This window comes from Lynx canadensis, chromosome D1 (genome assembly GCF_007474595.2).
Source record: "Lynx canadensis isolate LIC74 chromosome D1, mLynCan4.pri.v2, whole genome shotgun sequence".
NCBI classification, from domain to species: Eukaryota; Metazoa; Chordata; class Mammalia; order Carnivora; family Felidae; genus Lynx; species Lynx canadensis.
Window position 1 is genome coordinate 54,704,186 of NC_044312.2, and position 21,037 is coordinate 54,725,222.

Genomic DNA, 21,037 nt, shown 5'->3' on the forward strand with positions numbered 1-21,037 from the left:
TGAGTGAGTGAGTGAGTGAGAGCGCATGTGCAAGTCGGGGAGGGGCAAAGAGAGAGAGAATCCCACCCAGGCGGAGCCTGATGCAGGGCTTGATACCACAAACCATGAGATTGTGACCTGAGCTGAAGTTGGACACTTAATCGTCTGTGCCATCCAAGTACCCCTGTTTCTTTTCTATTTTTGCTATATAGTGGTTATTCATTCTATTTGAAGGATCTTTAGGTTATTTCAAATTTGCAGTTTTGTAGCAGTGCTACAACAAATACTCATGTTTATTTTTCTGTATAGTGTATGTAAGTATACTTTCTATAAGCAGAATTATTCTATTATAAAGTGTATTTCTTGAAGCTTTAGAGTGGATATTTCTAGCTTGCTCTTTAAAGTGTTTGTGTTAATTTACCATAGGTATAAAAGATTTGAGCAGACTCTGAAACTACTATGCTATTTAAACAGTTCTCAAGTCTTGGCTTAGAAGAGGAGGATTATAAAGAAATTAAGCCTCATCAGGGATTAGTTACCCCTTTATCACCCAACAGATGACAAGCCCAATATATATTAGGTGGATATGGATAATTTTTGGTGAGTATGGAAAAGGAAAGGTAATAGAAAGCAAAAGTGAAAGGAAAATATATCAGACATGATTGTGTTTGGCTATATGTTTGTTCAAACAGTTGGGGGTTTTTTTCTTATAATAAAAAGTCAGGTAGTCAGTAATCCAGGTCTGGTTAAGCCTAAACACCCTTCCTAGTCTGCCATCCTTAGCATGTGGCTTTGATTGCGCCCTCTCCAGGATTCTAGATAGAAAGGAGGAAGGGCAGAAGGCATAGTTCAGCTGAATCCTGTAAGTCTCACCCAGTAGACTTCCTCCTGCATCTCTTTGGTCAGAACTGGATCATATGTCTCCTAGCTATAAGGTATCTGAAGAGGCAAGCACCTTCTGAACGAAAACACAGTTTTGTTAGTAAGAAAGAAGAGGAAACAGGTAAAAGCATACCTTGGTAATACTGCAGGTTTGGTTCCAGACCACCCCAGCAAAGCAAGTATCATAATAAAATGAATCAAAAGAATTTTTTGGTTTCCCAGCCCATATAGAAGTTATGTTTACACTATACTGTAGTCTTATTAAGTGTGCAGCAGCATTATATCTATAAAAACAATGTACCTACCTTAGTTCAAAAATACTTTATTGCTTAGAACTGCTAACCACCATCTGAGCTTTCAATGACTTGTAATCTTTGTGCTGGTGAAGGGTCTTGCCTTGATGTTGATGGCTGTTGACTTATCAGGGTGGTGGTTGCTGAAACTTGGGATGACTGTGGCAGTTTCTTAGATGAGACAAGAATAAAGTTGGTCACATCAATTAACTCTTCCTTTCATGAACAGTCTCTCTATAGCATGTGATGCTGTTTGATTGCCTTTTACCCACAGTAAATTTTTTTCAAAATTGGAGTCAATCCTCCCAAGCTCTGATACTGCTTTATCAGCTTTGTTTATGTAACGTTCTGAATCCTTTGTATCATTTCGACAATCTTCACAGCATCTTCACCAGGAGTAGATTCCATCTCAAGAAACCACTTTCTTTGCTCATCCATGAGAAGCTGCTCCTCATCTGTTCAAGTTTTAATATGAGGTTGTAGCAATTCAGTCCCATCTTTAGGCTCCACTTGTCATTCTAGTTCTCTTGCTCTTTCTACCGTGTATGCAGTTAACTTCTTCCACAGAAGTCTTAAACCCCTCAGTCACTTACGAGGACTTGTTTATGTTGATATTTTGACTTCTTCGCATGAGTCACAAATGTTTTTCATGGCATTTAGAATGGTGAATCCTTGGGGTGCCTGGGTGGCTCAGTCGGTTGGGCGGCCGACTTCGGCTCAGGTCATGATCTCACGGTCTGTGAGTTCGAGCCCCGCATCGGGCTCTGTGCTGACGGCTCAGAGCCTGGAGCCTGTTTCAGATCCTGTGTCTCCCTCTCTCTCTGACCTTCCCCCATTCATGCTCTGTCTCTCTCTGTCTCAAAAATGAATAAACGTTAAAAGAAATTAAAAAAAAAAAAAAAAAAGAATGGTGAATCCTTGCCAGAAAGTTTTCAGTTTTCTTTAATCAGTGTCTGTGGCCACTATAGCTTTATGAAATGTATTTCTTAAATAATAATCCTTGAAAGTGAAAATGATAACTTGATCCCTAGGCTGCAGAATGGATGTGTGTCAGAAGGCATGAAAACAACATCCATCTTGTACATCTCCATCAGTGCTCTTGGGTGACCAGGTGCATTGTCAGTGAGCAGTAATACTTTGAAAGGAATCTTTTTTTCCTGAACAGTTGGTCTCAATAGTGGTCTTAAAGTATTCAGGAAACCATGTTGCAAGCCATGTGCTCTCATCCAGGCTTTGTTGTACCATTCATGGAGCACAGGCAGAGTAGATTTAGCATAATTCTCAAGGGCCCTATGATTCTCAGAAGGGTAAATGAACAACTTAAAAGTCACCAATTGTATTAGCCCCTAACAAGAGAGTCATCCTGTCCTTTGAAGCTTTAAAGCCTGGCATTGACTTCTCTCTAGCTATTAAAGTCCTACATGGCACCTTCTTCCATTAAGGCTTATTTTATCTGCATCAAAAATCTGTTGTTTGGTGTGGCCACCTTCATGAATTATCTTAGCTATGTCCTTTGGATAACTGGCTGTAGCTTCTGCATCAACACTTACTGCTTCACCTTGCATCTTTATGTTCTGTCTCCACAGCTTCTTTCCTTAAACCTCATGAACCAGCCTCTTCAAGAGCCTCTGCAGCTTCTTCACCTCTCTCAGCCTTCATAGAATTGAGGAGAGTTAGGCCTTACTGTGGTTAGACTTTGGATTAAGGGAATATTGTGGCTGGTTGATCTTCTGTCCAGACCATTAAAACTTTCTCCATATCAGCAATAGGCTGTTTTCCTTTTTTATCATTTGTATGTTCTCTGGAGTGGCACTTTTAACTTCTTTCAAGGACTTTTCTTTTGTATTCACAAGTTGACCCACTGTTTGGTGTAAGAGACCTCGTTGTTGACCTGTCTCGGCTTTTGATGTGCCATACTCGCTAAGCTTAATCATTTCTAGCTTTTGATTTAATTTTTTTTTTTAATTTTTTTTTTTCAACGTTTATTTATTTTTGGGACAGAGAGAGACAGAGCATGAACGGGGGAGGGGCAGAGAGAGAGGGAGACACAGAATCGGAAACAGGCTCCAGGCTCTGAGCCATCAGCCCAGAGCCCGACGCGGGGCTCGAACTCACGGACCGCGAGATCATGACCTGGCTGAAGTCGGACGCTTAACCGACTGCGCCACCCAGGCGCCCCACTTTTGATTTAATTTGAGAGATATGTGACTCTTTCTTTCACTGGAACACTTAAAGACCACTGTAAGGTTATTAGCTGGCCTAATTTCAGCATTGGTATGTCTCAGGAAATGGGATGGCCCAAAGAGAAGGAAAGAGAAGAAGAAATGGCCGTTTGGTAGAGTAGTCAGTTAAGTTCACTTATCAGTTAAGTTTGCCATCTTAAATGGGTGTGATTCATGGAGCCCCAAAGCAATTACAGTGGTAACATCAAATGAGCACTGATCACAGATCACTATAAAAAATATAATAATAATGAAATATTGTGAGATTTACCAAAATGTGACAGAGACATGAAGTGAGCAAATGCTTTTGGGAAAATGGCACCAATAGACTTGCTCGAGGCAAGGTTGCCACAAACCTTCAATTTGAACAAAATGCAGTATCTGCAAAAGCACAATAAAGTGAAGCTCAATAGAAGGGATAGGTCTGTACTGGATAAATACTTAGCGATGTCCTTTATAGTTAACTTTTATAGAACATCCAATGTTCTATCCCATAGATTGTGGTTGGGATGTTTGGGAAAGCACACAATAGCTGATCAGTAAATATTTGTTGAGTAAATGAATGAATCACTTTAAAACCTGCAATAGATAATACTTCTCTTGAATTAACTTGTTTGACAAACAGTGTTGCTGCGGGATTGTGATTTTAAAGTGAGTTTTTCCCTAAGTTTTGTTTGTTTAAATTTTATGTCTCTGAAATTCATTTGCATCTCTTTTATAGTTTCTTTTTGAGAAAACTTTGGGAAAATGCTTATATAACTGAATGATCTTTTTACCAGTTATGATTGTGCTTGGAGGTTCATATTCTGTCATGATTCTGTTTTCTCTGTGGTTTTAGGGACATATCCATGTAATCTAAGAGAGCTAGAGTAATCATTGTTTTCATGTCTGAAAAGAACTGAGCCAAACACAGAAATACTAAGAATTTAACATTTTGGGGTTAAGAGAAATATAAGCCAGTGAAGTATAATTTTTCAGCTGCTTTATTTATAAATGAAGAAATGAGGATCAGAGTTTGTTTTGAGACATACACAAAATTTACCACCAAGTGAATTAGGATTCGTGAACCTGGGAACCTTGAACTATTAGTGTTATTCCCTCAGTTTCTTCTGTCATGTTGTTACCAAATTGGAATCATTTCAAATAATGGAGGAGATCTTTCTCCTTCACCATCCCCCCCAAAAAATACAGTGTCCTTTTACCTTGGGTCAGAGCCACAGTGAAATCCTGAGTTGTTTTCTGAACAAAAACATATAGAAGAATATTAGTTTGTGTTTAATAAACCCTTAGTGTTAAGTTGAAGTGTTGTTTTTTTTTTCTTTAAGATTTTTTTTTATGTTTATTTTTGAGAGAGAGCACAGCTGGGAAGGGGCACAGAGATGGGGGACAGAGGACCCGAAGTGGGCTCCGCAGTGACAGCAGCAAGCCCAATATGGGGCTTGAACCCACAAACCACGAGATCATGACCTGAGCTGAAGTCGGACACTCAACTGATTGAGCCACCTAGGGGCCCCAACTTGAAGTTATTTTTTTAAATTGTGATCAGTGTTTTAATTGTTAACCAAGATGTTAATTTAATTAGATTTCCTGATATGCTAACCAATCTCAATGATCAGGAATTTACTAAGGCTACTTTATCAGTGGGAAGAAGACACACAAATTAGATCACTATTGTCATGTCTTTAATTTCCTTAGTGGAATGCTTACATTAAATCAATGACAATGTAGAGGGGGAAGAGCAATACTGATACTCTGTTCTCAGGTTCTGAATGTTTCTTGGTAGTTCTTGAATGGTTTGTTTGTAACATGAATGAAGTAAAGGAAATAGTGATTTATAATTAAAATATTAACTCTTTTAAAGATACTGCATTCTTTTTTTAAAACACATGTCTTCATATCGCTTCTATGTATTCCATTTTATACCTATGAAATACATTGTAATACTGGTTTATCAACTTGGCATAATGTGTGCAAAATCATCTATAAAAATTACTTTTCTGGGGCGCCTGGGCAGCTCAGTCGGTTAAGCGTCTGACTCTTGGCTCAGCTCAGATCATGATCTCGCGTTTCATGAAATCGAGCCCTGCATTGGGCTCTGCACTGAGTGTGGAGACTGCTTAGGATTCTCTCTCTTCCTCTCTGCTCCTTCCCTGCTCGCTCTCTCTCAAAAATAAGTAAATAAACATTACCAAAAAATTACTACTTTGCTAAAACTTCATTTAGAGCTAAGGTTTGTTTTGTTTTGTTTTAGTTGTAAGGATAGTGTGAAATAATGGGAAGTGTAGGTAAAATTAGTACTTAATGAATTCTCTGAAAGCACTCTGCTCAAATTCTCTGAGCACTGGTTTACATTGTGTATGCAATCTCTGTAATCCCATTTAGAGGTTCTGCTCTTTACCAAATACGGTTTTTGCACTATTGAGTACTCCATAAAAGTTACAAATACATAGCCAATTAAGGTAAAAAGAGGAATTGATGATAAACATATATAGTTTATAACATATTAATTTCTGAAATGTTAACTAATGGCATTTGATAAAGTAAATTGTAATATAACCACATTGAGGAGTATTATATAATTAAGTCTGATTTCTGTAAAAGGCATTAAATATCATAAAGTGCTAATGTTTCAATGAAAAAATGAGGCAACGTGATCCCAACTTTGTCAAAAATACACAACACTGGAATGAAGTAACCTCAAATATTAATAGTGACTGCCTCTGGGGATGAGTATTGTGGACATTTTATTCTTTTTGTGGGCATATGTTTCATTTTCTGTACAGAATTGTGTTACTTTTATAATCTGTATAAAGCATAAAACAAACATTTTCCCACTGCCATGCTCATGTTACCTCTCTGAAATGAAGTCCTCACTGACTTGCAAGGAAGAACATTTGTCACTTTTTAAAACAAATATGGTCTTTTGGAAATGTTTTATGTAGTATTTTTAGTTCATATTTTTGAGCCATCACTTGAGCTTGAATAAATTATTTGAATTGTATAAACATTTTCATTCCATTGAGAACACTGAAGCTAAAAGTATAAAGCATAAACCTGAAGCTTTCTGAATAATTGTTTATTTTTATTTTTTCTTTTCATTTTTTTTTTTTTAAGTTTACTTATTTATTGTGAGACGGAGCACAAACAGGGGAGGAGCAGAGGGGGAGGGAGAAGCCCAAGCAGACTCTGTGCAGCCAGGGCAGTGTAGAGCCCAGCGTGGGGCTCGAACTCATAAAACTGTTGCGATCATAACCTGAGCCAAAATCAACTGGGTGCTCAACCGACTGAGCCACCCAGGTGCCCCTGAGTAACTGTTTCTTAATATTTAGAAGTTGTGCTTCAGAGTTTGGTAATTTCCTTCACTGTCAGATTTGAGGTTTCTTGTTTTTGTTTTAGTTTTTGGTCAAATGTCCATTGACAAACCACCTCTTTTAAAGAGCAAAAATTGCAAGTGGGAAGATATATTATATTTACCCTTTTATGTTTTATAATCTTCAATGCTTAGATTTATGTAAATCTTTTCCTGATTTTTAGAGGACCAGAAGGAAAATGAAAAGATGAAAAGTGAAGAGCAGCCAATAAATTCAGAAACCTGCTCTACACCCAGTGCTCTGGAAGAGGCTACTGTGAAAGTAGAAAAGGAGGATGAAAAGGAACTTGTGAAACTGCCCGTCATAGTCAAGCTAGAAAAACCTTTGCCAGAAAGTGAGGATAAAAGGATTATTAAAGAGGAAAGCGATTCCTTCAAGGAAAATGTCAAACCCACTAAAGTTGAAGTTAAGGAATTTAGAGCAGATCCAAAAGATATCAAAAGTAGCACTGAGAAGCTAGAGCCAGAGAGGCTAGAGTTCGGTGGCAGTGTCAGGTCTTCTCAAGAGATCACTGAGAAGTCGACTGAAGAAACCGAGAAACTTAAAAATGACCAGCAGGCCAAGATACCACTAAAAAAACGAGAAATTAAACTGAGTGATGATTTTGACAGTCCAATCAAAGGACCTTTGTGTAAATCCGTTACTCCAACAAAAGAGTTTTTGAAAGATGAAATAAAACAAGAGGAAGAGACTTGTAAAAGGATCTCCACAATCACTATTTTGGGTCATGAAGGGAAACAACTGGTAAATGGAGAAGTTAGTGATGAAAAGGTAACTCCAAATTTTAAAACAGAACAAATGGAGACAAAGTTTTATGATACAAAGGAAGATAGCTGTAGCCCCTCTAAAGACAGGAGCGTCATCATGGAGGGAAATGGAGCAGAGTCCTTAAATTCTGTCATAACGAATATGAAAATAGGTGATCTTGAGAAGGAAGTGGTCCCTGTAGGGAAAGATGCAGATAATTCAGTATCAGTCTTAGAGACCCAGAATCAAAAAGGACAGCTAGAGGAAACCGGTCCTCCAGAAATGGAAATCTCTCTTGAGACTTCTGAGATGGCAAAGGATCTCTCTTTGAAAACTGCTTTATCTGCCACTGAATCTTGTACCCTGAAGGTTGACGAGAAGTCTCCCAAAAGTAAAAAGGATAAGCGCCCACCAGTCCTAGAATGTCTTGAAAAGTTAGAGAAGTCCAAAAAAACTTTTCTTGATAAGGACACACAAAGATTGAGTCCAATACCAGAGGAGGTTCCGAAGTATACTCTAGAATCAGTAAAGTCAGTCTCTCCTGAGGCAGCGGAAACTTCTGCACCGTCTAACATGACTGACCACTGTGAGAAGTTAGCCTCAGAAAAAGAAGTGGTAGAATGTCAGAGTACAAGTTCCACTGAAGGTCATTCCCTGGAAAAAACAGACCGAGAAATTCTAAAAAAGGATTCTGAATCCACAAAGGTAGAAACGGATAATCTGGACAATGCCCAGACCTCTGGCACAGAGGATCCTTCTGAGACAAAGGGTTCTATGCAAAAAAGCAAATTTAAATATAAGTTGATTCCTGAGGAAGAAACCACTGCCTCAGAAAACACAGAGATAACCTCTGAAAGGCAGAAAGAGGGCATCAAATTAACAATTAGGATATCCAGTCGGAAGAAGAAGCCAGATTCTCCTCCCCAAATTCTAGAACCAGAAACCAAGCAAGAGAAGACAGAAAAGGAAGAAGAGAAAACAAACGTAGGTCGTACCTTGAGGCGGTCTCCAAGAATATCTAGACCCACAGCAAAAGTGGCTGAGATCAGAGATCAGAAAGCTGATAAAAAAAGAGGGGAAGGAGAAGATGAAGTGGAAGAAGAGTCAGCAGCTTCGCAGAAAGCAGACAAAAAAGAAAATTTGAAAAAAACAGAGAAGGATACAAATTCTAAAGTAAGCAAGGTAAAATTTCTCCTATTTCAAGTTTTAATTTTTATTAGAAATAATTGGGTCTAAATGTAACTCTTGGTTTGGCTAAACAGAAGTCATTCAAAGAGAACTTTAAAAAAAAAAAGGTATCTTTCTTCCTTTGTCTGTGTTGTCTTTTCTCAATAGTTGTCAACAGACATTAAATTTTTGGACTATACAATCTTGTCATCTTTTAAATTTTTTCTCTGTTACAGGCATTACGGGAATACATTTTCTATGTAAACTGTAGGTGATACCCAGCCTGTAGGATTGAAAACTGAAAATACCCCATACACACTGTTAATAGAAACACTTGTAACATCTCTTTCCAGTTCTTTTTCCATACGTTCATGGGTATGTTCATAAATATTTACCCATTCACTGAAACAATAAATTAAATCGAATATGTTCATTTTTCTATGAATGTTTCACTTATCAGTGTGTCTCTGAACTCTTTCCATGTCTGTACATGTAGTCTACCTTTTGGTTATTGATGGCTACATAGTATTCCATAGTGTGGATGTACCTCAGTTTATTAACCACTCCCTTATTGATTGACATTTAGGTTGTTTCCAATTTTTCACTATTACAGGCAATGCTGCATTGAAGATCCTTTTGGACATAAGTGAGTATTTCTTTAGAATAGACTCCTAGAATTGGCATTGCTGGGTCAAGGGGCATGTGTATTTTAACTTTTGATAGCTATTGCCACACTGCCCTCCCCAAAAGGCCCCGTGCGTACACCCTCTCATTACTGAGTATGAGAGTGTCTATTTTCCCCCATTTTAATCATTAGTCTTAGAAGCCAGAATCCTTTTTCCTATAACCTTCTTTTTAAGCCAGACCTTGACAAGTCTTTGGCAAGTTTATAGGAGTTTGTTATAATTAAAAGTGCTACTTTTGTTTTTAATTTATTTAAGTGATCAGATTGTTCTTCATAGTAAGTGATCCTTTCTTCCCTAAAATACTGAAATTTTAATTCTTAAAAATAATTTCCCCGTCTGTTGTTAGAATTATTTTGGTCTTTGATGGGGACTTATACTATAGGAATGAACTGAAATACGAATTAAAAGACTGAAACCAGGGAGTAAAAAAGCAGTTTACAACATTATAAACTTATTCTCTGAATAATATATTTCAATATTTGTCAGGATTTTTTTTTTTAATTTTTTTTTCAACGTTTATTTATTTTTGGGACAGAGACAGAGCATGAACGGGCGAGGGGCAGAGAGAGAGGGAGACACAGAATCGGAAACAGGCTCCAGGCTCTGAGCCATCAGCCCAGAGCCCGACGCGGGGCTCACACTCACGGACCGCGAGATCATGACCTGGCTGAAGTCGGACGCTTAACCGACTGCGCCACCCAGGCACCGCTGTCAGGATTTTTATATGCAGTTATGACCTATGAAAAATTTTGCATTCACCTCTAATATGGGAATTTAAATTTTTATGTTAACAATATGTGAGAATATAGTCAGTGCTCTATTATAAATAGAGCCTTTAAAATGTGCATGGCCTTTGACCCAGAATCCTCTTCAAGGAATTTATCCTAACCACAGAGGTTTGTAAAAATTTACATTTAGAAGGACCCATTTTTTATGAAAGTGAAAAACTGGGAAACTACCTAAATGTCTGTCTGGTAAGAGATTAGATAAATACAGCTATGTGATGGCATATCATACAGTCATCTACAGTGATGTAAATAATATTTTTTCACTAGGGAAAATATTTAAAAGAGAGAATGTTAATTATAATCCCCTCCAACAAAAATAGAATTATGAAAATATGTACCAAAATTTAATAGTAGGTAGATCTGTGATAAGGATATAATAATTTTCATTTTCTTCTTATATATTGACTAAACATGGACATATAATCAGAAGTTTGTTTTTTAACGTTCTCATTATACCAAATTATCCCAATTTTTAATTTTATACAAGGTAAAACCCAAAGGCAAAGTTCGATGGACTGGTTCTCGAACACGTGGCAGGTGGAAATATTCTAGCAATGATGAAAGTGAAGGGTCGGACAGTGAAAAATCATCTGCAGCTTCAGAAGAAGAGGAAGAAAAAGAAAGCGAAGAAGCCATCCTAGCAGATGATGATGAACCGTGCAAAAAATGTGGCCTTCCAAACCATCCTGAACTAGTATGTACCTGATCTAAATGGACAGTCTTCATCTTACTGGCATGTTGTGGTTACCCAAAGGCAGTCTAACTCTTCTAGGTTTGATCATGATTTGAAATTTGTTTATTGCTGCACAACTTATGTGTACAAAATAATCTTTGTTTCTCAAATAATAACCCAATTCTGCTTTCATTCTACTTGGTTTATATATTGCTGTTTCCTCTACTTAAGGATACACTCTTAACCTCTTCTCACAATCAGTGAATTAGTCAAATATTTTTATTCTCTTCTTTTTCTTTAAATGTTTCTTCTTTCCCTTTCAGTTAATTCATAATGATATTTCTGAAGTGCCAACTTTAAAGAAGGCCTAATGGCCATATTGCCTTCTGTGGAAACATTTAAGTCAAGTAGTAACCTAGTAGGGCTTTACACTTTGGGAAATAGGCAGTCTTAAAGAAAAAAAAAAAAAAACAATTAAGAAGATAAATTATAGACCATATATATTCAGAAGAATAGTGAGATTTACATGGTACTTTCTTACCCAGGAAGTTCTTCAAAGATAGCCTAAATCAGGAAAACCAGTTCCTAACCTGTTTATATATTTTTTGCAGTTCATAAGTGCTTTCTAGAGAGCCTGTTGAAGAAACACTCTTGTAAATGAATGCCCAATTCTATACAACCAGCCTTTTTTTTTTTTTAATAGATCTGACTTGAGAGGCAATTTCTAACTACTAAGTAGAAAGAAAAGTAAAGAAAGATGGTTCCACGTAGGTAGAATTTTGTTTAGCAGAAACTTTTTGGAATCCATTAAAGTTTGGAAAATTCATCTGAGGTAGTTCTCCAAGACTCTTTTTCCTAGAAAGCTCTGTGGGGTAATGGGAAAAGCATTCGAGCAGGACACACTTGGATGGAGGTCCTGCTTTCACCTCTTATTAGGTGCTCTAGTTTGTATCTTAATTTCTTTGTTATAAAATGAAAATAATACCACATACTTCTTTTGAGGGCTGTTTTTAGTAAGTTATGTAAAGTTGACCTACCACAATTCCTGACCTCTAGTATGTGCTAGTTTAAGATTATTTGTGGTTTACTTGTTCTTTTCTTCCTTGATGTTAAAATCATACCTGGAAATTAAATGTATCAATGATGTTTATCAGATCCCCGCAGTTTCAGAGAATTCAAGTAAAAGATAAAACTTAGAACCAGAGAATGACTTTAGCTCTGAGAAGAATATATGTTGAAATTATGCTGAAAAGACCCTTCCAAGAATTTTTATGATCATCAGGCTGTGAAAATTAGGTCAAGATTTTTGTGTGAGGCCAAGAAGAGATTTGCGATAGTGGTTTTTTTCTGCTCTCCAAATGAAAAACTAACACGTGTGTTCTTTCCTGGCCATTTCTATATCTTTTTAAAATAAGAGAGTGCACTTTAACTGAGGCAGCAATAGATGTCAACAACAAAAGGGGTGTGAGGAAATGAGACGTAAAATGAGGTGAGCAGAGATGATACTGAGGAGATGGAGAAGTTGCACCCTCCTTGGAATACACACAGGACTTTCATTTATTTCATTATTTTAACGACTGCTCTGAAAATCCCGTTGCTGGTTACTGTGCTAAAAAGGAATGACATTGGAAACTGAAGATCCAAATGTGGATTTCTTGTGCCCAGTGTTTAAGAATAATCATCAAATCAAAATGTCAAGCAACTACTATATGTTATGTGGTAGGGAAATGATTCTGAATTAGAAAGACATGGTCCCTGTCCTCACTGAGCTTACAGCAGAAAAATAAATTCATTGATAAGTATAGAACTCTATGGGGTGTTCCAGATGTTTTAGTCAAAGTAAATGCATTTTTGCCTGAGGCTTGGAAACCTTACCTAGTAGTTTATCTTAATGGAATTTTATATTTATTGCAGAATAGAGGCAAACATCATTTTTAAAAAGTTGCATTCCAAAAGTTTACTTTTAATTTTGTTATTTAAAATTTAGATTATGTTTTATCTTGGAAACAATGTGATAAATGAAATCAGGTGCCCAGGTTAGTCCACATATGCCTGTGTGATCAGTCAGTCATATAACTCAAGTGTAACACTAACATGACTTAGTATGGAATTCTGGGTATTGGCAGCAAATGGTGATGATGCATTGTATGGAGAAAGGGAAAGATAGTTTTTCACTTCTAAATCATTGCACATGGATGCACATCCCACCACCCTCCTCTACCCTCCATGGTTCGTGTGAGCAGTTTAGAAACTGCTTTACGTGTATACTACAGTTGAACACATAAATGAAGTATAGAGAATTGGAGCCAGCTTTCTCAGTATCAGAGAAAAGAAGTTAAGAGATAAGCAAGCACAAAGGCTAGAATGAGCCCTGTGGTGCTGGATACTAGTATGAACTGATGTTTGTTTATTTTAATATAGATACCTGTGTATGCATAGGTTGCTATACATACGTCTGCTTCCTAGCTCTGTCCTCTGAGAGAGCTTAGAAGTGGTCATACCTAGTATCATAGCATTCAGTACCTAGATGGTGGTTTCTAAATACCATTCTCCAATCATGGAACCAGGGCTTCTAGGAGAAATGGCTAGTTCAAAGGCTTGGGCAGGGAAAATATAAGATGTGCCTGGAGCATCCTGTCCTGAAGTGTCAGAGAGTAAAAAAGTGCTTTCAAAGAAAAGATGCAAATGAGTCTTAAGGACACAGGAGCCTACCTGGAAAAACTCCCAGTGTGTCTGTGGCTGGGGCAACTTGAACAATAAATTAATAGTTTAGATTCTAGCCTAAAGAAAATAAATCTTCATTAGTTAATCCTGATATAAAGAAGTGATTGAAAAACAAATAAATGGAAGGAGAAGGGCATATTTTCTTCACAGAATTTCAAATAGTAGAAGGCATGGAAATAGCAAATCATCATTAGAACACCACCATAACAGCTGTTGTAAGCAATAATTGTAGCACTGATGAGTGCTAAAATTAGTGGGTGAAATTTATTAATTACTGTGGTTGATTTTAGCTTATATCTCCAAATTCTTTGATACTCCTCCCTCTAGAAAGTGGAGCTTAATTCTCCTCCCCTTGAATGTGGGCTGGACTTGTCCTTTCTAATGAGAATAGGTATGGAAAGTGAAAAGTAGTAACTTTACAGTGATGAAAACCAACAGATACTATCATGGTCAAGTAATCAAGGTTAATATTACTACTAATAAGTCATAGTGGTGTCATGTACTCCCAGATATGATGCAGTGAGCAGGGCACTTCACCTCTGTTGAATTCTTCTCCAAAACGCATAACTTCAGTCTAATCAAGAGAAGACTTCAGACAAACCCAAAATGAGGGGCAGTCTACATAATATCTGACTAGTACTCTTCAAAATTGTCAAAGTCATGGAAAACAGAAAGACCAAGTTATTACACATCAGAGGAGATTGAGAAAACATGGTTAAATGGGATATAATATCCTGGATTTTTCTGGAATCAGAAAAAGGACATTAGTGGTGAAATCTGAATATGGTCTATTGGTTACTTAAGAGTAACGTACTGATGTTAATTTCTTAATTTTGATAAATGTCCCATGGTTATGTAAGATGTTAACATGAATGGAAGCAGGATAAAAGATTTATGAAAACTCCACTGTCTTTGCAACTCTTCTGTAAATCTACAATTATTTAAAAATAAGGTTTTTTTAAGTTAAACATTCCTGAGTGTACATTTTAAGTTTTAGAGAATTGGTCATCTTAAACTCCGATAACATAAAGTGACAATTTAAGGCTAATTATTAGCCTTTGTTTGCGAACATCATGGCCCTTAAGTATAGCTTCATTCCTTATACCTTCATCCCTTTCTTATTTGAATTGACATGATAAAAAGAATCATGAATGTTTCTTACAGACCAGCAATTGAAATGCTATTTAAAGTGGGATTTATGAGGGGCGCCTGGGTGGCGCAGTCGGTTAAGCGTCCGACTTCAGCCAGGTCACGATCTCGCGGTCCGTGAGTTCGAGCCCCACGTCGGGCTCTGGGCTGATGGCTCGGAGCCTGGAGCCTGTTTCCGATTCTGTGCCTCCCTCTCTCTCTGCCCCTCGCCCGTTCATGCTCTGTCTCTCTCTGTCCCAAAAATAAATAAACGTTGAAAAAAAAAAATAAAAATAAAGTGGGATTTATGTGTATTTTTAAAATCTTCTGTGTGGTAGGGAAGTTTATGATCCTTGAGCTATAAAACTCTATTATAAAAAGAATATATTGTTATAGCCCTTGAGGAACGCTAAAAAAGGATTATAACTCTAGTTCAGAAGAATTTGTAATTTTTCATCAAATTTTGCAGGTCAGCATTTTGTAAATGATTTTATTTTACTTTTTAAAAAACTGACCTGTTAGGTCCCTCATTACAGAGTTTTTTAGTTTTAGGCAAATAAAGGTACTTTGATATAGCATATTTCTTAGTACAGTTCTAAAAAATATTGAAATGTCTTTAACTTCAGAATCATTGAATTCTAGTTACAGTTAGGTTGACATTAACCTGTGGTTTATTTCAGATTCTTCTGTGTGACTCTTGTGACAGTGGATACCACACTGCCTGCCTTCGCCCTCCTCTGATGATCATCCCAGATGGAGAATGGTTCTGCCCGCCTTGCCAACATGTATGACCCAGCATAGCTTTGTTTGTAGTCTTCAGTTTTATAGTCCAATTAATGAGACTTCTTGACAGCCACTAAACATTTTTAATCTTCAAAGCAATTTCTAAACATTATTTATCTTTTGTTTGAAGTTCTGTGAATTTTGAGACTATTGGAAAACTACCTTTTATTAATATCTTTTAAACCTTTTTTTTTTTTTTTTTTTTTTTTTACTCCCAGAGCATTTATTTCTCAAGGACCTCTAATTTTTATAAAATTATAATCTCTTAATTTTTTTCACACTTGTTAACAGGCAAAAATGGCCCCAAATTAAAATGATTTGTGAGGACAGAAATAAGTTTCTTCCTGTTCTTGTTTCATCCTCTTTTCCATTTCTACCTACCTCCTTCTTGTCAGTTTTATGGATGGTATTATGAATTATGTAGCACTATGATGCTACTGTGAATAGAAACATGGATTATATTTCTCTTCTATCTTGACTCAGGTAAATTTCTTTTGAAAGCTGAAGAATAGGTTCTTTTTATGCCACCATACCCAAGGGGTCTCTCTCTTACAAGTCCAGTCTCATTTCACTTTAGAAATGATGGGCATTATCGCATTTCCCAGTAGAGTGGACTTCCTTGGCTTAACATAGCTTTATCAGTTACATTCTTCAGCTCTTTTTTGACCCAGTAACCATGTGGCATGGTTTTGTAATTTTTTGACATCGCTTTTGAAAAATAGTGATTGGCACCATTATATTATATTTTATGTAGAACTTTCTCCCTTAAAAATGTTGTGGGGTTTTTAAAACGTTTTAATCACTATCATGTAAGCATGTGGAGCCAAATGCTATTTTAAACATTCATTACTACCAGCTAGATAGGCATAGGATGTATTTCTTGATGAGGCTATAAGTTTCCCTAACATGTGCATTACTTCAGAGACAACTGTGCCCATCTTTAGTTCAGTGGAGGCCAGGGCACCTCTTGATTTAATTAAACAGAAGGAGCATCTCAGTGTTTCCTTACTCTGTGGCCCCTTATCGGCTCTCATAATAGCACAGTATCCATGACCTAACTAAAATTCAAGGGATAAATGATTGTGGAAAGGTGTTAAAAATGACATTCCTGGGGACTCCTGGCTGGCTTAGTTGGTAGAGCATATGACCCTTGATCATGAGTTCAAACTTCGCATTGGGCATAGAGCTTACTTTAAAAATAATAATAATAGTAACACTTACGTTTTGCTCTTCCAGAAACTACTGTGTGAGAAATTAGAAGAACAGTTGCAGGATTTGGATGTGGCCTTAAAGAAGAAGGAGCGTGCTGAACGCAGGTATTGTGAAATGTGTGTTAATGTTTTACTTGGGAATTTGGTAGCAAAATTGTCTTCCAGCACAGGTTAATATATCTTTCTAAAGCAGGAATTGGCAAACTGTGACCTGTAGGTCAAATTTGGCGTGCTTCTTGTTTTTATACTGCCTACTAAGAATTTTATTTTTCATTTTTAAATGATTGGGAAAAAAATCAAAACAAGAATCTTATTTCATGACACATGAAAATGATATATTCTGAATTCATGGTCCAGAAAAAAAGTGTTATTGGAACACAGCCATGTTCATTTGTTTATATATTGCCTGTTGCTGCTTTTGCACTACAGCAGCACAGTTAACTAGTTGCAACAGAGACCATATGACCTGCCACGCCTAATTTATTATCTGTCCTTTTACAGGAAAAGTTTGCCCACTCTTGATCTAAAACATTTATCAAAACCTACTCTGAATAAATATTGGCCCAATTATTGTGGAGGATATGTACCTTACTCAGTATGTAGTGAGTACAAGAAGATTCTAAGAACTGGTCTAGTTACCCATGTCATCTCTTTGGTGGGCGGAATTAATACCAGTGAGATAAAGAGCATTTAAATGCTGAACTATGTCATAAGAGTCATTACTTACAGTCATAAGAAATGCCTCCCTTTTCGATATACCACTGCGATGTCGTCTTAAAGCAGTTGGAGAATGCTTCTTGGAGGAGGTAAGAATGGAGTTGAACCCAATCTTTGAAAGGGGGCTCAAAATCAAGACAGTAAGTTTATGTTTATTTATATTTATGTGTACCTTCTTTGATTAATCTATTGCTAAACAGTTTTTCATGCCTACTGTGTACCAAACTGAAGAGAAAAGGTGAGTGAGCCAAAACTCTCCTTAGATGGAGCTCAGCTCTGTCAGAATACAGACATTGGAGCCAGTGATACAGTAAAGTAGATCAAGGTATATTCAGAGCAATACAAGAACACTGTGGAGGGGCATTTTAGTTGGGTTAGGGATTTGGGTTATTGGGCAAGTCCTTGGAAGGTAACTTAGGGTTGGACATGCAGAGAAAGGTATTTCAGGCAAAGAACCAAATGCAAGCAAGGACAAAGTGTGAACATGAGAGTGGGAGAGTGGTAGGAGATGAAGCTGTAAAAGTGGGTTGAGGCTGAACTGTGAACTGTTTAGCCTATTTGAGTAGGGAATTTGAATTCTTCCTTATAGGTGGTAAGAAAGCCATCAAAGGAGAGATAAGTATGATCAGATTTTTGTTTCAGAAAAAATGCCCTGGTAACACTAAGAAGAAGGAATTAAAGTCCATACTGTTGTAGTAGAGACTAGGAGAGCCAGTGCGGCCTGAACTGGGGCATTCATTATGCAAGAAAGTGGGTGTGTTAAAGAGAATCTTCCGAAAATTAAGCAGTAGGATTTGATGCCCATTTGTACTTAGTATGAGAAAATCTAAGCAATGTCTCCTGGTTGGTCTTATTACCTTCATTTGCTGCTGCTGTAACTTTTACCTGCTATCTCACAGTCTTCCCCCCTTTATACCAAAGCTTGCTTTGTAAAGGCAGTCAGCTAGCTCATTTGATAATCCACAGACTTTACTCTGCAAACTGTGCACTCTGTGCGTTCAGCCTCTAGATCCTGTTTTTGTCCTTACTAGTCAGCTTGAGCTCTCTGGTTTATAATGGATGCTACTTGGTTTAAAGACAAAATTAGTCTCTAAAGTTAACTAGGAGATTAAAGTACCTCATTGTTTAAAATCAGTTTTCTAAATGCCTTTGTATTTAGAAACTGGGTAATAGTCCTATATATAATTATTAGGACTCTTTTGATATTCAGAGTTGTCCCTGTTTTTATTTTTGACACTGGAAAAAAATCTAACTTAAGGATGCTTCAAATTAAATCATAATAAAAATTAGGCATTTTCTTTATTCTTTTTGAAATCTGCCTGCCCTGCTGAGAAATGAGCAGTTTTCTCATGTCCTGAAGCTGATTTGACTCAGCAATGCAGATAATTAATAGGTTCAGACCTTAAGGGCTTGGAAAAAAATATATTCTCTAAACATCAAGTCTGTAAACCACCTAAGAATTTGTCTGATCCTCAGATTAATTATATCTGCTTGTTTTTTTGGAGACTTATGATGCTTATGCCTTTTATATTTGGAAAGACTGGTTAAATATTTTGGACTGTTGCCTCATATACTATAAAGTATACTGTTGCAATTAAGGAATATTTAAAAATTTTAAATTTTAGAAATTTATGTTCAAATATGCCACAGTATTTGTTCACACTAGCGGTCTCTCGTTTACTAACTCATTTGCTTTCTCTTCTACCTTTGATAGTCCTCTTTACTTAAATGTCATCCTTTAAGAGGACATCTATAATTGTGGCTTTGGATCACACGCTAAATCCTTTTTGAGATTGGATCACAGAAAGGAGTGCCAAGTTGTTACAAGGAGACCAGTCTGGCACAAAGCCAGTTAACTGAATTAATTGCTGTTATTTTTTAATTCTCCCTAATAATCTGGGTAAAAAAGTTTTCCTTATAGCTCCTAATGTACATGCTTCCTGATGTATATGAATCTTAGGGGCTCTAAACAGCAAAATATTTATATTTCTAAAGTAACTAATATATTAAGTATAAATTCCACGTGACTTCATCTGTTTTTAAAAATGAGCATTTTTATTCATCCTTTTTAAAATGTGTGAAATAATTTCTAGAAACTTCGAGCCTAGCACAAGGGCATCTTTCCCCTTGTTCATTCATTTATTCAACATTTAGTGAGCACTTACTTTATGCCAGGCAATGTAATCAACATGAAGTATATTATGTGGTCTTTATCTTAAAGGGCTCTAAAGTATGGTGAAAAAGATGGATTTGTCAGTGAGTAATTAGTGACTAGCTAGCAGCTGTCTACAGAGCTGGAGCTGTGATGCTCCGTGAAATTTGATGTTTCTCAGAAGTTCCTCCAACTGGTTTGTAAACATCCCTTCCAGACCTTGGTGCCAGAAATTATTTGGGAATTCAAATAGCTCTGTACTTTCAGAGTACTTTTACTAGTGTTCACTAGCAAGAGAGTTGGATTTAATCAGGGTTGGAATTTTCCAGGTAATGTAACAGAGGGAAGGAGAGAAAGAGACAAGGAATTTGAAAGTGTATGCAAAGGAGTATTTATATTGATGGACCGTGGAGTCTAAGCCAGGTAAGAGGGAAAGTAAGGACATAAGGGAGTCATGGACAGTGAAAAGACGCTAGGGTCAATGTATAGACGTCCCACTGGAGTCAGGGAATTGTTGAAATCAGTGTACCAGAGGGAGTGAGTGGGAAAGGGAGCCAGTAGAAGTCAGAGAATAGATTCCCTGAACCTGAAATTTTAGGAGGGGTGTGGTTATTTGTAATGATGAGGCCTGGGCCCAATATGATCTTTGAGCTAGGTGGTGGTGAGATGGAATGGAAGATGTATCTTTCTGTAAGACTAATGAGCAAGAGAATGCTGTGATGAGAAATCATACCTACCTTCAAGATCCTACTCATTAACACCTATTTAAAGCCTCAACTTCCTCAGCTCTTCAAACAAGTTATTCTTTTTTCATGTTTCCATTATACCTATTAGTAATGAGCTACAGTCAGTTGTTAAATAATTGTGAGGACAAGAACCATGTATTATTTACCTTTAGGATTCCCAAGCCTGGAACAAATTGTTACCTAATATGGTGGATGTGAACTAAATGTTTTTCAGCTGGGTTGAGGAGATAATAATAATTAAGTGAAAGTAGATTTTTAGGTATAAAAGAGGAAACTGCTACAACAGTAAACTTGGTCAGTTTAAGGACGGATAAAGGTTGAACATATTTAGTATAAAAGAGGAAACTGATAAAATAGTAAACTTGGTTAGTTTAAGGACAGATATGTGTTGAACATATTTAGTACAGAGAACTCAAGTTCTGACTTACCCATGAAGCCTTCCCTGTTAATTTCAGCTAGTATTGTTCTTGCCTTTCCTAGTTTTTAATTCATTAACTGTACTATTTTTTATTAGGTTTTGATTAAAATAACTTTATCATTTTCTTACTTGCCAATTTTACTGAATGGCTTTATAACCCGTCTCAAAAAGACTGTAAGATTCTTGTTACCAGAGCCAAGAGGGCAATATAAGCTGTGTTCTAAAGGACCCAGGTGACTGGATGATTAATACCCTTCTATAAGGGACATCATCACAAATAAAAGGAGGAGGAGTGGTCACTATTTTCTTTCAGTTCAACACACATATAACACCTATCTGTTCTTGGTGAA

The 21,037-nt window shown here is 36.8% G+C and overlaps 1 protein-coding gene across 4 annotated transcripts in view; it reads left to right on the plus strand.

The window, feature by feature from the left end:
- The window catches only part of RSF1 (remodeling and spacing factor 1), a 163,172-nt gene that overhangs the window by 118,386 nt on the left and 23,749 nt on the right, over positions 1-21,037 (plus strand). For 2 of the 4 annotated variants that reach the window (XM_030333592.1, XM_030333594.2), the window contains exons 6-9: positions 6,911-8,676; positions 10,623-10,829; positions 15,341-15,445; positions 16,680-16,759. In XM_030333592.1, coding sequence (XP_030189452.1) covers positions 6,911-8,676; positions 10,623-10,829; positions 15,341-15,445; positions 16,680-16,759 — 2,158 coding nt within the window. Of the gene's footprint in view, positions 1-377; positions 580-6,910; positions 8,677-10,622; positions 10,830-15,340; positions 15,446-16,679; positions 16,760-21,037 lie in introns of those variants that run through there. The other 2 variants (XM_030333595.2, XM_030333593.1) reach the window with 2 other exon arrangements.